Source organism: Strigops habroptila, chromosome 1, assembly GCF_004027225.2.
Source record: "Strigops habroptila isolate Jane chromosome 1, bStrHab1.2.pri, whole genome shotgun sequence".
Lineage (NCBI taxonomy): Eukaryota > Metazoa > Chordata > Aves > Psittaciformes > Psittacidae > Strigops > Strigops habroptila.
Genome location: NC_044277.2, coordinates 133,837,511 through 133,855,134, shown reverse-complemented (window position 1 = coordinate 133,855,134; position 17,624 = coordinate 133,837,511). Strand labels below are relative to the sequence as shown.

General features: G+C 41.4%; 1 protein-coding gene across 2 annotated transcripts in view; it reads left to right on the top strand.

Annotated features, from left to right (window-relative positions):
* The window catches only part of COLQ (collagen like tail subunit of asymmetric acetylcholinesterase), a 43,973-nt gene that overhangs the window by 13,821 nt on the left and 12,528 nt on the right, over positions 1–17,624 (top strand). Inside the window, exons 3-12 of one of the 2 annotated variants that reach the window (XM_030489863.1) lie at positions 1,419–1,523; positions 4,012–4,056; positions 4,753–4,779; positions 6,426–6,497; positions 8,882–8,944; positions 9,977–10,003; positions 10,666–10,710; positions 11,438–11,473; positions 12,393–12,473; positions 16,936–17,032. In XM_030489863.1, the coding sequence (XP_030345723.1) occupies positions 1,419–1,523; positions 4,012–4,056; positions 4,753–4,779; positions 6,426–6,497; positions 8,882–8,944; positions 9,977–10,003; positions 10,666–10,710; positions 11,438–11,473; positions 12,393–12,473; positions 16,936–17,032 (598 nt within the window). The remainder of the gene's footprint in view (positions 1–1,418; positions 1,524–4,011; positions 4,057–4,752; positions 4,780–6,425; positions 6,498–8,881; positions 8,945–9,976; positions 10,004–10,665; positions 10,711–11,437; positions 11,474–12,392; positions 12,474–16,935; positions 17,033–17,624) is intronic. The other variant, XM_030490680.1, reaches the window with a different exon arrangement.

The following is a 17,624-nucleotide window of genomic DNA, read 5'->3' as shown; positions in this document are numbered from 1 at the left end:
GCGATTTTCCATCCTACACAATTCTTTCAGGGCGTATGTTATGTATGTGTCCTAGTTTAAATCACATTTGCCTTATGCAGCAGGTGAAATGAAGGTCCCAAAATCCTCCAATGGAATCTATTCCCACCATTTCATTTTGCAGAAAGACATATTTGAGTTGCTGTACGCAGTTTTCACTCGTCCACCTATGCACATACCAGCTTTATATGATATGTACCCATACATATATGTTAACATATGCAGCATACAGGATAAGATAGGTATGTTTGCCCAGTTACTCTTATTGCCAGGGTCTGTTAACTTCAATACATTTTCCATGCCAACATTAAGCATTTTTCTACCTACTCCATAATTCCTTTTTCTTAATTCTACTATTCATTTACCATATGCAAATACTGCAATTATTGCTACTGTTATGTAAATAATTATTAGTAAGCTGTCTGACAAAAATTGACACAAGAAAGAATACAGTATAAAATTCTCCATTGCCTTCAGAGAGACCAGGATTGAGCTCAGCCTGCTATTTCCCCCAGACCAAAATCTAGTTGCTTCCACCTTCCTCATTCCCTCTCTGTGCCTTGGTGTCCACAGAAAGGAGACCCAGAGACAAGATTTCCTTAGGAATATGGTATACTCCATTGAGGATGAGGTTGGGACCAGGGGTCCCTGAGATTCCCCCAGAGAGTAATCTGAGCATAAATTCACCCTTCACATCATCCCCCTTATGGGATGGGGGAAGGGAGAATAAAAGTGGTTACGAGGAGGGTGGGAGCCGTGTGAATTCACTATGAACTTTGTGCTTTGGAGCCTCTAGTTGGAGCTTTTCTGGAGACTGGCTTTTCACTGGGAAGCTGAAGATAGGTTGTGTTAACCCAGTGTTTCTGGCTCAGTGTTAGTCAACGTTCCCTCGGGAGATAACTTTCGTCACAAGACTGTTACTCATGCAATCCTAATTTTAAAGTCAAAAGATTAAACATTCATTGATCAGTAATTGAGAGCCTATGGGCTGGTGTCTTCTGGAGCGAAGTTCACACTGCCTATACCCTTGCTGAGCATAGTCTCTATTATTAGAGCAAAGACTCTATTTTTGGAGAGGTGCTGATATATGTAAAGTGGAACGGAGAGAGCAGGGTCAGGTCTAAGAATAGGCCAGGGTCCCACGCTGGCTTGGATAGGTGTACAGCACCCCAGCTGCAATGTGCCTCTGGGAGAGGAGGAGGAGGAAGCGTGGGGCAGGACACTATGCTGAAGTGCTAATGTTCAAGCATGCGTGAAGATATCCTTGTGACAAACCCTGGGCTTCTCCCTAAGGGAGCAAATAAACTCTCCTGGGGCTGTAGCATTTTGTGGCACTTCATGCATTTCTCCAACAGGCTACATATTGGCTGCATGTTCACTCCTATGTTTATTTTATGTAGAAACTCCTTGCCCTGGATATGAAAGAGTTGTGTCAGGAGCTCCCGATAATACAGGCTTCCTCTCTGCCCAAATCATACTGCCCAGCAGGGCCACCTGGCCCCCAGGTGAGTGATGCCCTTGTGATTAAACCACATTGTTCTCTCACTTGCTTCAAGGTCCTTACAAAGCTGTAAAACATCTGCAATGCTTTTTACCACTTAATAAGCACATTAAGCTCTAGCTTAATTTCATTGTGACATGGCTATGCATAAATCATGTAGGCGTTTTACATTATGTTCTCATCTCTGCCTTGTGTATTCTAGTCGGTTTCAAGTTCACCCTTCATTTTTTGTGTAGTTTTACAGTGAGTAGCACCCATCAAAAATCACAGAGGTGTCATCGCTTCCTTTAGAGGATCTTTGTTACTTTTCTCTCTGCTTTAGACTCTGTTGTCCTTCACATGAGCCTGTGGAACAGATGCACAAAAGGTGCAATGAACTTGCATGTTAGTGGAGTACATCCCTGAGAAGGCAAACACCTACAGTAAACATCAAAGACAAGGAGGGGCTTCAGGAGGGCAGTGGGATGGGATTCAGGAGATATGGGATCTTCCAGCTTGACCTGCAACATCTCTGCCTCTGACTTGCTGGGTAGCCTTGGGCCAGTCTTTTTGGCCTCACATTTCATTTTGTACAATTTGTACATTCAGAAATCTTCTGAGCAAGGCCAGAAATCTTCCAAGAAAATGGTCCACCTCTAAGGGTAAGGTGTTTGCACACACCTCTGTAGCATGGAGAAGATCACCTATCTGCCTTTCCATTCCAGTTCATTCTCTCCAAAGGAAAATTAAGCTTTTCATGGAGAAGTAATGCCAGTTTCTCTTGGGGCACAGGTGGTCCCAAGCTATGTGCTGTGCCTGGTGCATTGGGACAGTGATCTTCCTCAAGTGCCAGTTTTATTACAATACAGCTAGTAGGAGACATGGCATGGAACCTTTGCTGCAGCAAAGCTGTGGGTGGGGCTTGAACAGCATGAGAAGTTAACAAGCACCCAAACGCTATTTAAAACGTATGGACAATACATCACAGTAAAGGCTCAGTTATGTGGAAAAGAGCTTAGTTATAAGTCAGTACTTCAAAAGGTATTTGTAAACAGTCAAGAAGTTGCAAAGAAAGCCACAAAGTCTTGTTTTACCAATCTTGACGTTATTGTTCTGCCATTTTGTCTTTGCTGAGATGCAGGACAAGGCAGATTCATTTAGGATGTGAATGATGTGAGAAGCAATGGGAAGTGTTTGTCCTCGCCTGCATTATGGAACAGCCCTGCAGTGTGGTTGGCCATGATCCAGACCTGCAGCACATGTAAAAGAAGCAGTTGTTATTTCAGTGTTCTCTAGGCTGTCTTTTTTTAAAAGAAGAATCCTCTTAATGCTCTCTCTGACTTAAACTGGAAGAACAATAACATCAATTCTATTGTTCTACAAGGTCCATTGCTATAAATAATACTAATCTTGGAACCAGATGACCTACGATCCCTCCAAGAACATTTTTAAATGGAGTAGGCTGGCAGATTTTATCACAACAGCAAACAGCAGAGTGGGTATAACATGGCTTTGGAATTTTTAATTATACGTGATGGGACTGTGTCATGCAATGGGACGGTGTTAGAGCCAGCAGTCCTCTGGGCAAGACTTTTATGACAATGGTCACCTGAAAAGAAATGCTACCATTACAAAAAAGAAAAAATAATCTAAGAAGTACTTCTGATTTCTTTTCTGCTGTAGCCTGCTTGGCTTTCAAAGGGGTTGTAAAAGCTCATACTGTCAACTCAGAGCTAAACTTTAACACTTTTTCATAAGAAGAAGAGCTACATTTGTAATGATTTAACTCACAGTATAATAACCTAAGGCAAAATGAAAGTAATAAGATGAAATTGGGCTCTGACTCTAATAGGGTGCATTCCGATTTATAGTATTGAAAACCTAAAATAACTCTACTGACAAAAATAGTTGGAGTAATTTGCATTAGAGGGTATACTTTGCTGCTATTCATGTGCAATTTGCATCATGTTTTGGACAGTATAAGTCAGCCGGGATCCAAATCTGGAGTGATTTGTATGGTGAATCTAATGCTCCTCTGATATAGGCTCATGGGAGTTTTTTCCTTGGTCATTCACCAATAAAAGGTGGTCTGTGACCTGAAGCACTCTAGAAACAACACTGGTTTTCTGATTTCTTTTTTTCTGAGATGGGGTTCAAGATCTCCCTGTATTAAGAAGTGTCCTGAAAGGAGAAAACCATCCTCATTTGAGAGAGAGAAATATTGTCAGGATTCAGAAGTGGTGGCAATCCTCCATGTCCATACCACACTGCAGAGCCCATCCCACATGTTTTATGCTGCTTCCCTTACCACCCCTTTGACTGACCTTCTTTGCCAGCTGACACAGTGTCTCTGTGTCCTCATTGTCACTCATTCTTAAGACTTCTCAGCTTTCCTTTGCCCCAGGCCTTTTTCCTGCTGCTTTTCTTCAACTAGAAGATGCCCCTGCACTTCTTGTATCAGTCCAGCCTCCTTACTAATGCAGTTTAATAACAGTATTCACTTTTCTCCCTAGGGCCCACAAGGAATTCCTGGTATAATGGGACCAAAAGGCGAGAAAGTAAGCGTCTGTTGTTATGGAGTTTGATATGTTTTTGAGGAAGAAAGAAGGGGGTGGGGGCATGTTCACTTTTTTCCTTGTCTGTTTAGCAAATGGTGGACCTTATGGATGAGGGGATTTGGTTTAATTTGAATGTAAGGCTGTGAATTGGTTTGAATCTATAATTTCAAGCTTCATCTTTCAGTGTTCATTTTCAATCTTGGCATACCTTTTATGGCTTGTCATGACAGCTACCTCTGTCTAGAGTATGTGTTAAGAAAGCAGCTCAGGTGCACAAGTCAGTGATCTTATTGATCCAAAAGCCTTTGAATGCCCTGACCCTCTGGGAGGACATGAAAAGCAGAGCTCTCCCACGCAGTCTTAATTGTGTGGGTCAGCTCAGATGCTAAAATTGGCCTGTATGTTAAGTTATGGCATTTGCTCCATGGTGATGTTTTAAGAGCCTTATACCTGAAGCTGGGCACATAATTATGTGCTTTGCTATACAAGGGGATGATTGTAGATTTAGGGCTGAGAACACAGGAAAAACCAAGGAGCTTTATTAAAGTAATTCTCATTTTACCTTTGGAAGCAAAGTAAGTCTTGAACACAAAGGTATTCCCTAATTACTATTATTTTTTATATAAATGCATTGACTAATGATCCACTGTGCTTCATGTGGTGCCTATGAGACTAACATATTCCTTTCTCTGGCAGGGGGAAATTGGCAGGCCAGGAAGAAAGGTATGAACAAAGGTGCTCTCTCAGAACCCATCTAATACTTGACACAGCTGTCAGAGAGGGGTGCAGACAATAGTTCAATAACGATTAGCTAATGTTGGAGTTTAACCTGTATGTGCTCCTTCTCCTGGTACCCAGGGTGAGTGGTAGGGAGCTCTGGGTGCAGGGCTGGAAAGCTGGGCCCTCTGGCTTGGAGACCTGTCCCAGATGGTTTGAATTCGACAAATTCCCTCAGTAAGAGCATACATCTCTGTATTAAAACAGAATGGGGAATGACCTGAACTGTGCCTCTGTGGACAGGGCAAGTGGAGTATGTGAGCTATCATAAAAGGTGTATGAAAACAAAGCCCAAAACAACATTAAACTTTTTACTCCTCCAAAGTCTAAACAAGGCTCAGCCAAATACCTCCAAAGGGGGGATAGCCATTAATGATTACACTTCAAGAGTTCTGGCAGCAATGCAGTATGCTGACTACGGTCCTATGCTTGGTGACACATGAGCCATGATATATTGTCCAAAATATGTGTCCCTACATGTGATGAAACAGAATACGTTACCTCAGTCACTAAGTACCTCCATTTAATGTAATTAACTTTAAAAGAAGACAGCAATGCAGGATGAAATCAGAGATAAGCAGGGGGTAGTCACTAACCAGGAAAAGAAGTACCCTTCTAATAATATACCAAGGATTTTAACACCTTTTAAATAACATACAAAGGATTTTAACACCAATCAGCAATTCAAATAAATATGAAACACATAAACAAAAGAGGTCTTTTTCTTTAATCTAAATTGCAAATGCCCCACAGTAAACAAAGATATTGCTTATATAAATCCAAGAGTTCAAAACGATAATGTCTCAGGGAGAGTCACCCACCAACCTACAAGAAAGTGCAAACCTTAAACATAGTACATCAATACTTGCTCTTCTAAGAAAAACTGATAGGTCCGGAAAGAGAAGTTGCTCAAGTTGGAAATAAAACAGTGTAAGCCTTGCTAAAAGCTGTCTGGCTCGTGGAGGTCACTCATGGCCCCAGAGTCACAAGGACATTTCTGGGATCATATTGTCAAGTGGCATAAAGTACTGGAGTACCACTGTTTGAGATACTCAAACAGTGATTTACAGGCAGTAATTAAAATAGACAAATAACTGTATGTATGTAGTTATTGCTAGTCATAAAGTAGCTAATAAAGAATCTGTTATAGTTAGTAATATGAGAATGTTCAGAATAACAGTCAATAAATATATGACTATCTTAGTTAAAAACCTGGTTCTGTTCTTAACATAAATTGGATTCGTACTGATTATTAAATAAAAAGAAGATTTAAGTTATTCACACTGGGGTTTTAGGATGATTATTTTAACTGCATGCAGATTTACTCTGTAGCTGAACTGCTTATTTGAATCAGTATAACTTGGTACTTCTGCGAGCCCACACTTCCTCGAGCAGCATCAACACAAACTGTACTATGAATATAACATAGCTTTTTTTTTCTTTTTTTTTTTTTGATTAAAAACAAGGTAAAGAAGCATTTGCAGGTCTTTTCCTAAAGAGACTTTATTCCTTCACACCTCCTGTCTGTAGTGGAAGCCTGTGTGTAGGAATAGTGTTGCATGAATTGTTGTAACCGGTGTTTTCCGTTCAAGGGTAGACCAGGTTCCCCGGGCGTTCCTGGAATGCCGGGACCAATAGGATGGCCTGGACCTGTGGGACCGAAGGTAAGACTAAAATTCACATGGAATAACCTGTTCAACATCACTATCTGAATATGACAATTGGCTTGGGAAGTCTCCAAGCCACTATCTGCTGGGGGCTGGGAAGCTGCAGCAGTGCAAGGACACTCTGTGCTTGTCCTGTTTCTTACACTGGTCTGTAAAGACCTGCCCAGTCTAGGGTTAGCTTACTCCACCTTCAGGCTAGCCCCTGTAGCACTTCTTATGTTGATTCAAATATGTCAAAGGGAAACTGAAAATCAATCTAATGAAGGCTCATTGATAACCACTAGTGTCTCATAATCACATTGTTCAGTGCTTTAAAACTGATCATCACTTCTATGACTGTTCTTTATGATGATCTCTTTGCCTGAATGTGTACTTCTTGGCAGCATAACTGTGTGCCCATGCAATCAAAGGAGAAATACCACGCTGGTCTCAGGGGAAAGAGATTACAAACCATGAGGATTACTGATCACATCTTTGAAGCTAATTCCTGTACAAACAGACATTTATTCCTGTGACTTTTAATAACCAACAGCAGAAGAAATGTCAGGACACGCTTTGCTACTGCAGAGTGGTTGCTTCCTATGCGTTTATTATAAAAAAGCTTCAAGACAGTCCTTTACTGAGTATTACATTATGCAAAAGCTATAGCTCTTCACATAAGCCACAGTATACAGAGTTTCTACTGGGACTTTTGAGGTAACTTGCTTTCCTTCAATTCAGTATGCATCAGGCAAAAAGACTGCACACAAGGTTTAGTTCGAAGCTGCATTTTCCAGTACATCTCTGACTCTTCGTTTGCTTCATCAAGGCTGGTGCCCCCACCTCAGAGGACTGCAAGAATTTTAGCAGATGACTTCTGAATTGAAGCCGCATCTGGGGAGCAGACCCTCAAGCTCTTCACTGTGTTAGGTGAAGAACATCATATTATAGAATATGGGAATGTAGACAAGCAACCAGAGTGTTGCTTAAAAGGAGACAACATTCACTTTGAGCTGTGTGATGGGAAATGGTGTACCCCCTGCAAATGCACTGTGTGCTATGATTTACCACAGTGGGAGCAGTGAGGGTAGAAGGAAGGTTCAACTACCTCCTTCCCTCACAGTCTTAGTACTAAGAGCAGAACAGTCAGAAAAATCTTTCACTTGGCATTTTCCTTATGTAAGCTCTAGTTTTATTTACAGTCTTCCTAATTTAGATCTCCTCTATGCCTGTTGTTATGCTTTTTCATCACGCTTCTAGAAGCATCCCTCACATTCAGTATTAATATATTTTCCTATACTTCGACTGCAAGTGCTACTTGCTCTTTGATTCCAGTTCTTCTGCTTTTATTGTCTCCTTTGATACCCGTCTCCTGTTTTCTTTAGGTGGATTCACACTTTCGTTTCTCCTGGTCTTTATGAATTCGGCTTCCTGATTGCCAGTAAAGGCTCCAGTCAAATAGAGGCCAGCAGATCTCTGTGCTCACTTCCATCGGTTGTTTCCCTCTTTCCTTTCTCTCCTTCTCATCTCTGATTTTCCCAGACTCCTGATACTAATCTTCTCTACAGTCATTTGCTGCATTCTCTTCTTGCTGTAAACCTCCAGGAAGCTGCTCTTTCTTTGTTTTGTTTTGTTGTTGTGGGGTTTTTTTTCTCTCATTCTCATCTCTGTGCCTTCTATTTTTTAGCTGTGTCTCCTTACTTGTCTTCTCTTTCTTTGACACAGCATTGGTCTAATCCTTACTTCTACTTTGTCTCTTCAAGTCTTTTCTGAACTTCTGCTGGGGCAGCAGTCAATGTGAAAATCGTCTTCATTTCTAGGACAGTGAAAGCCAATGAATGAGAGCCAACTGTATGCTGGTAGTGCTACTGCATGTCTGCGGGGACTACTCTGTATTTCACGCTAGATATAATTAACTGGCAGCAGCCAGAGAAGTTGTAAAGCCTTTTCATGATTTACTGGCTCCAAACCACTGTAAAGCACATGTTGTCTCAGAGATGCAATAAAAGTAGTCACTATGTCTTCCCAAGCCATAAAGACTTGCAGCAAAATACCTTTCTTTTTTGCAACTCAGTGGAAGTGATGCTGGGTAGAGATAATGCACCTTCATGCAGAAAAAGGATGCACTGCTGCTGCTAATTTGTTTGCATGTTCTTTAATAGCATCTGGCAAAACTGAAGCACAAGTTATGCACCCAAGAAAATGTAAATAGAAGAATAAGATAACATATGAGGGCTCAGGTAGGATACGATTGAAATACAGACCTCTGACTGTAATGCTACACCAAGATCAGGCTTGTCTCAACCATTTCACACAAAACCTCAACAGCTAAACTGTCAGACATTCAAATGCGACCTCATCAGAGAGCCACAATCAATAACTCTCTTTATTGACCCCTTTAGGGTGAAAAGGGAGAGTTGGGTGTGATGGGATTGCCAGGTACAAGAGGACCAATGGGCTCCAAGGTTTGTTAACCAAGCACTGCATTTTCAGACATTGGTTTCTAACTCTCTGCTGACAGCTGCTTCCCTCATGAATTGGCTGGAAAGCATTTATCAACATATATCTTTTCTAATACAGCTTAAAAGATATGTTCTCCTTCAAGCAAGGTTATGTTGTCTCGTTGGGCTTGGCTGTGGTTTTGGCTTTTCATAAAAATGCTTCAGTATAAATTATTCTAATGCAAAAATGTATGTTAAAGGCAAAACTCATATATAATTGTGTCCCACTAGAAAACTGGAGTTGTTAAGCATATCTGCAGCATTAAATCGTGTCTGCAATGTTTTCCACCCACCTCACAAGACTGGAGGTCATTTTGGTCCTCTACTAAATCTATGCATATGTATTGACAGTCGGATAGTAAGCACAGTGTGGTCTGAATGTTCTGGTATCTGCACATCATTGTCTATAGCATAGCCTTTGCATTTACAGATTTAAGCCACAACATTATTAGATACTTGAAAAAAATTATACAATCAGTTTATTTCAATGAAGGACTGGAAAGAAGAACTGAACACCTTTGTTTATTGTATGTCTCTGAAAGACAAACTCGTTTTTATAGTAATCTTCATATTGGAAGATTACTTATGTATAACTTACAGAGGTTCTGCAGGGGGGAAAAATAACCCAAACAAACACGACAATCCAGGAGAAGAAAATTATTGCTAAAAATATTTTAGATTATTAATTATGTCATCTAAGACTTTATTCAGTTACATTTTATTTCCCTTGTTTCAATTTTAAAACAATATCAAACCTGCTGGCTTTACCTGGCTTTTTCACATTGGCTTTTGGGCTGAGTTGTCTTGCCTTTAATTCATATTTCATAGTTCTGTTTCAGTGCAATTTTAGAAGCTATAAATATGCATTTGCATTTACAAGTTGATGCAGTTAATTATTTGTGCTTCATTCTTTTTCTTCACTTTAATGTTTGAAAGTCCAGCTTCTTGGGTGATGTTGAAAGCAAGAAGCATTAAAATATCTATCATTCCTTTTAGGGTTTTCCTGGAACTAGAGGAGAAAAGGTCAGTGTGACAACAGAATAATGTATAAGTTAACCATTGGAAACAGTAATGCAAAAAAAGTAACTGTAGAAATGAGATTGGTTTTTTGATGGAGTGAAGTCTAAAGGTCCCACTGAGAAGTGAAAACAAGTATCAAGAAAGAGAACAGTCTTGTGGTGTGGGCTGGGATGCTGAAGAAGTGAGTTTTACACCCTGTCTTCTTACAAACAAGTTACTACAGTGCATCTCGCTACAGTTTCCCCATCTGTAAAATGGCTATAACAATTTTTTAATTGTCCCTCTGGTTTATTTAGGCTATATATATATACTTTGGCACAGAGACAGTTTTTACTGTAAGACCTTACAGTAGGACCTGAACTTAGATGAAGCCAAGTGGGGAAAAAAAATCAAGTTTGGTAGTATTATATCCAGGAAAGCACTTCTTTAAAGTAATTATCTAGGGAGAATGAATCCCTTTTCCTGCAAGCCTTACTTTTAATTCTGTTATAATGTCAATGAAAGTAATAAGGAAACATTTTAGAGTATCAAACCATATACCTCACTCTGAAGATAATACTGTATTATGCATGACTCCAAATAACATCTCATGTGGGAGAAATATTTTTTGTCTCCCCATGAAATGGTAGTAATTAAGCTGTTATCACCCTATTACCTCTTTCCAGGGATCCAGAGGTGACAGGGGTGATAAAGGAGTCAAAGGAGACCAGGTAATTTTCTTTTCCAAATGGCTGTGAGCATTCACTGAATGTGCACAGGGAATAATGTATTTCTGACAGCAAAAACCAGGAGTGGTTTGGAGGAAGGGAGCCAGGAGGCATCTTCCTGGGAGGGCAAGAGTGGGGAGGGAAGGCAGTGGTCCTACCTGATGGGGCAGCCTCCATTTCCATGTGTCCTCCAGTGCCAGCACGCAGGGAGGCTGATGAGTCAGGAGGGGAATTCCCCGGAGGTAACTTCAGTCTCTCCTGGCCTGTGCAGTCCAGAAGCATGATAGCTTGCCAAAATGGTTTTAGCTGGTGAATGATAATGCTGGGGGTGGGGAGGAAAAGCAGGAGTGACATTCGTGGCTTGGGGGATCTTTTAACTGAGAAAGGGAAAGTAAACTGCTTTTGACGTAAATGGAGAAATGCTGTTCCAAAATGCAGGATTTGTCCAGGTAGCAGGGCTGCCTGCAAACAAAAGTATGATGAGGATGTTCTTGCTGGAGGAGAGGAAGCAGGTGGCAGAGGAATAGTGTTACTGTACAAGGGGCTTTACAGTAAAATTGTGCTTATAATTCTCCACCTACTGCATCACCCACAGTGCTGAATCACAGTGCGGTTTTCTTTAACCAGTATTGGTACATGGCTCTTGTTTTTCTTGCTTTCAAGGAATGTTCTGCTTTGGCAAAGATGACTCCACATTTTTTTTTATCATTTTTGTCCTTTTACTTTGTAGGGAGAAATAGGCTTCCCTGGAATGCTGGGACAAAAAGTAAGTGGCTGTGATATGTTGGGGAGCTGTGCTAAGTGCTGACATAGGGTCAATGAGTGGATTCAGGGGCATCCTGGGAAGTATAAGACACTGAAAGTCTTGCTTGACTCAGTGGCCAACACTTCTTGGACTGGTTGATAAATTCTTTAGACTTTTTATCTTAGGAGAAAACACTAAAATTTAGCCATTTGTTGTTGTTTCTCTTTTTCCCCAGAACATTGGTTTGGTCATAATCTTCCTTCTGTTTAACATATTCATAATCCTTATTACAGATTCAAACTGCCCTAATTGTTTGGGGTTTATTCACTTGAAGCTAATAAACATTTCCTTCTTGATACTATGAGTTGAAATGGCACTTCTATAAATAGCAGTGATAACCCTGACCAGTTTTTATGTCATCATAAGTCTGTGCTTGAAAAACAATAAAATGTGGATGTTGGCTCCTGGATAGAAACTCTAAAGGAGGATAATTTTATGATGTAATGACATCTTGTCTCTGAAATTAGGATAAGGAAATAATAGTTGCTTCTGAGGAGGCTAGAAGATGAGTGAAGTCACCTCCCTTTCCTTGAGTGATTTTATTATACATGACTCTTAACAGCAAAGCAAGATATTGTGAAGGCGTCAGAGAGTTTTGCTAGGCTTGGCCTCTCCAAGTCTCTGAGCATGTTTCTGATCTCTCCATTTGGCCTCCTCTTTGATAAATGATTTTTCAGGAAAATGTGGGTAAATTTTAAGGGATATTTTTTTACTTTATGCTTGTTTTAAAATATTTTATTTTCGGATTTTTGAGAAAGAAACAGTGCCAGCATTATCTAGAGGAATCATGTGAATGAAAGCACCATCTATCTGCTGTCTTGTATAAGGCATGTATAACCATGTACTTACATCCTCCTTCCTTCCCTTTGCACCCACCAAGGGAGAGATGGGCCCGAAGGGACAGTCTGGAGTACCAGGACACAGAGGACCTATAGGAAGACCCGGAAAACGAGGCAAACAAGTAGGATCATGGTGTTTCTCTTTCTGTGACTCATGGCGTATGTGTGGTTGTGGTGTACAACTGCGTGGTCTGTGCATGTGTGGTAACACGCACTTTATCACACAGGGAGCAGACAGAAACCCTGAAACCCCTCATGTGCACGCGCAGGTTATGCAGAAGTTAAAGCCTTAGCTTTAGGGCTGGAACCTCACCTGTAACATTCAGCTCTCTCTCTGTGCAGCATGGGGAAAGTCATATTTTTCCTGGCTTGATAATGAACTCATTGAATACAACTTGAACAGACCTTGAACCCCTCCTTTGAGTCCTAAGCAACACAGAGCTACAGTCCCAGCCCCACCTGATGGCTAGATAGTTGATGCAAGGTTCAGGTCTTAGTGTGGGATGTAACATTGTAGATGTTCGGGTGGGATATAACACTTTGTAGATCCTAAACCTGAAGCTGATTTAGTGAGCAGGTGGGATATAACACTTTGTAGATCCTAAACCTGAAGCTGATTTAGGGAGCGGGGCTGCTTGATTTACAGGCAGGCTGCAATGGCAAAAGGGATATACCCAAAATTCAACACCCAATGCCATCCCCTATCCCTCACAGTAACATGTTCCTGGGATGAGTGAAGGAAGGTTTGTAGGGGAACACATGCTTTCTGGATCTCTGAATGAGAAGGGAGATTGCTGTGGATGCTACAAAAACTAATTATTCCTCACTTCAGCTGAGGGCAGAAAGGGCAGCATCAACATCTTGCAAGGGAGGTCCCATTGCCTGTCCATAAGTTTTCTCCCTGGCTCACCAGTGCAAAGAGGTACACTACTGCTAGCAAAACACACACTGCTCGTGTGCACTGGCAGGAGCCGCCTGTACACTAGGAATGGTGTGCTGTAATGGATTAAACTGGTGTGTGGGGTGTGGCAAGGAAAAACACTGGTCTATATGTCCAAAACTCAGCCCTGTATTGGACTGTAATACACTCCGGGTTTCTAGCACAGGTACTAAGTGTTCACCCAGTGTATATTCAGGCTCTGCCCTTGCTGCCAAGCCCGCCTGGAGGATGCTTTCTCTCCACACCATCCAATTTGGTTGAGTCAGGCTTTGCCTAGACCCAAGTCTACACAGATCAGCTTTCAGAGCCACAAGGTCTTGGAGACGTCTGGCACACAGTGCAAAGAATCAAAGCACTAAAACACCTTCTCTGTTTCTCCTGTTTCCTCTGTTAACTCTAAATCAAGATAGATGTGTTAGACTGGATATTTATATGGCAGTTCTCACCATAGTACTGCATGCCAGGGACAAATTCTTCTCTGAGAAAGGTCAGGAAGACACATATTGACTTTAAGCAATGGTAATCTTGTATGGAAGCTGTTCAGGAATGGGATAGTTGACAAATGGTCCTTATTTAGAGCTCAAAATAATTATGCTGGTGGAACTATTTCTTTTTTTTTTTTCTTCAGACTTTCAGATGAATTGTAAAGACCAGGAATTGTGTGCACCTTTCCTTTTGTATTTATTTTAAACAATGATACTGAGGGTACGAAGGAGACCAGTTCCTGGTGCTCTGAATTGCTACCTGCAGAGCCTGTTTCTTTTTGCTGACTAACAGGGAAGGGAACCTGTTCTCACTACGCTGACTTGGTGTTAACGTACATCTGTATCTGCTCAGACACAGGAGCTTGTAGATGAGGTGATTGATGGGCTTAACTGAAGGTATTTTATTTGCAGTCTGGTTATGCCCAGCACTGCAAACAGAAGCATGTGCCCGCTTCTGTGGCTCTGATGCTGTCAGCTATATCTGAAATGAAAGAATAGCCAGTGTGGAAAAACTAAAAGTTGAGTGTTAGGGGGGAAATAATATGTCTGCTAGATGACACACAAGAAATGTGGTTTTTTGTCCTTAATTTGTTAGGTCTTAAAAGCTGATGTGTGCTTTCTACTGGTTTGGTTCTGTTTCTTTTTTTGGGTTTTTTTTTTATAAACTGTGCTCATCTGTCCTGCCAAAGTAATATGCACACAATGTCTTTCCGTAGCATAAGACAAAGCGAAGACAGAGCACCGGCAGATCAACCTGAACACAGTGTGCTCCTTACTTGACCTTAGACATTTTGTCACATTACACTGTGTCTTAATCAGAAAGTGATGGCATAAGGCATGTCATAATTTAAGGCAACAATCAGTGTGACTGAAACAACTGTAGTCTGGCCCTAAATTAGGATTTCCAGGCCCAAGGCTCAATACACAAACCTTTCTTGTGCCCTAAAAGCAATTTTAGCATTGATCTTCTGCATGAAAACTGGGTTTACCTCTCTGCAATTGGTGAATTAGCGATTTCCTTTCTTTTTTTCTAATCCTTTGAAAAAACTAGAGAGTGACATTTTAAGGCTCTGTGGGTCTGGGTGCTATCTTTAAGTGCTGTAGTTGTCTGGCTCTTTGTTCAGCTGAGAGGATAGTTTCCATCAACATGGGGTCGTTTCCTGTCTCTTGATCCTGCTGACATCCCTAGATAAAAGCAGCTAAATTAGGAAGGTGTCACTTCCACTTCCATTTTGAGATACGTCTTGAGTATCTCACAGACTTCTTCAGCTCTCCCCTGGGCAGGCTCTTCCTAAAAGGTGACCAGGAGTTGGGAATCACAAGTCACAGCTTCACTGCCCTCTGAGATATAACATCCAAAGCTTTGTAGCTTGGGACTTAATCCTAAGGAGCAAGTTTAGGGTTTCAGTCTTGATAAGGAGGAATGACTCAGGGCTTTAGACAATGTCACTTTGAAAGAAAGGAAGGGAATATAAATTTTGTCCCTGGGAAAAGCTTCTCTGAATGCCATGGGCACGTTTGAAAAGAAGCAAGGCAAGCATGTTTAACATAAATCTCTGCCATTATTATTTAATCTATCTGTGCTAAACAAGCAAGCATTAAGCAACCACTCCTCCAAAGCAGGAGACATAGAAGACAGCTCGTTTTCAGGCAGTACATGTCCAACTGGCACCGGCTTGCCTCTGCCAGATCGCTGTTCTGTGGGGGAAAGAGGTTTCCCACAGACTTCTTTGGGGCTAGAAAATCCTGGTCTGCTCGTTCTGTGTTGCATAATGTAAGAAGTAATTAGGGATCAGCATCGCTGACATTCACATAAATCCTGGAAGAGTCTGATGGCACAGAGCTTACCTAATAGGATTAAACAAAGCAAATATTCAATTAAGTTCTTTATGGGCCATGGCAAAATCAACCTTCCTCTGCTGAAATGGTGCAAGTGACATTCAAATGTATCCATGGGGTATGACATGTTATATAACAATAGATTATTTTAGCATACATTACCCCATATGCTTTATTACTCTGAAATCAGATATGTAACCACTCATCACAAGCCCATGAACGCACATTAACCTAGAATTACACTATCTTCGAGGAACTCGTCTCCTTTGTTATTAAAAGAAAGCTTACACAATATACACCATTTCTGCTATGCTAAATAATGTGTGCTGTTACATAAAATCAAATCACAGACTTAAACTTTAAGCTGTGTAATATGCTTCCAAAATATAAAGCTGAGAAACCCAAGCCTTGGAGAGTGCATGAGTAGGAAGATAAATATAATTATTTTTAATAAGTATCACCATATTAAATTCAGGAGCATAAATATGAAGGTGCTGAATAGTTCTAAGGTGAAAATTTCAATGTCTAAGGTCATGGCTGCACAAACAAGATCCCATGAGGCAAATTAGGGCTGCTTTTGCAGAATATTAGCTATTGTATGGTAACTGTGTGTAAGCTGATCTCCCACAGGCAATTTTACAGCATTTTGACTTGAGTGATAGGGTACCAGAGGAACACTATAGGTTGCCACACAAGAGCTTGCACTTTGTAAAGCCAAGCCCTTGCTTGGCTTGTGATTTGTTAACATAGCTATACCCATGGTGAAAGTCAAGGAGATACAGGAGTCTAGGCACCTAAGGTACTTCTGAAAACAGTGTGGGCTTCAAAGTCGTTAGTGTCCTTCTGAAAGACAGCACCCTAGGACTGGGAAATGTCACTGTGGAAGCCCTTGCCGACTACTTGGTGAATGGTCTTTTTTCTCAGTGTGTATTAGCCCAGTAACTAAGGATTTCCATGGTCAGCTATTTCAGCTCCACCGGCCCTTTCTGTCTGAGCTGCACTGACAGCTACTAGGGCTAAAAAAGCATCCTTAAAGAAGGGCTATGAAATTACTGAAGTCAGGGTGATTCCTGACTCCACACAGAGCACAACTCTGGGACCACTCACATTTAGGAGCAAAAGTCCTGCCTGGACACACTTTTCTGTCTCCAGGTAGAAGAGGGCAGCACCTCTTCCCTGGGGTGCTAGCTATGAAGCTTGTGCTGCATGCTTCTTACTGACAAATCTCTTGGCTTTCTTAAAAGGGAAGCCCATGCTGGCTGGAAGAGGTTGTGTGTTATGAATAGTTTAGCAAATAAATGGATGTCTCCTCTCTCTTAGGGGCTGAAGGGAGACATTGGACCTGCAGGTATCATGGGTCCACCTGGAAGGCCTGGTCCTTCTGGCCAGCCAGGCCCCCCTGGACCTTCAGGATCAGGTAAGCAGTATCCCTTGCTCCCCAGCCCCTCCTAGCTCATCACGTATACCTACATAGGCCCCTTTACAAAAAGTGTTGCAGGGCTTCATCTGATTCTCCACTGACAGCAAGCAGAGGATTTCTCCTGAAGGCAGGTCATGCCATCCTTGTCCATTGTAAGGACTCTGTACCTCACTTTCAAGCCTACATTATGGTTTCTGATGTTTCAAAGAAAACCAAAACTATGGCTTATGTGATTCCTGTGGGACTTTGGTAGATGGGGATGATGAATAGCCATCCGTCAGCCTTGGAGGGACTAGTTAATCTCCACCATCACAGGTCTGCTGCTTCTCCAGATATCCTGGCTTACAGTGAAAAACCTATTTCTAATCAACATACTCACCGTGTGCAGCTCTGTAACAGAAAACAAGATAAGACTCAAGTCACAATGGTGTTAAGGAAAAAAGGGAAGAGAAGGGATAGGAGTCAGGGGGAGAAAAAGGCAGTGGAGAAAAACTTTAATTAAGTGCTGGAGATCTCTGCTTGCTGCAATTGTGTGTGTGGTAGAAATCATGAGAAAACCCTCGTAACTGGTAATCGTACAGCTTCAAAT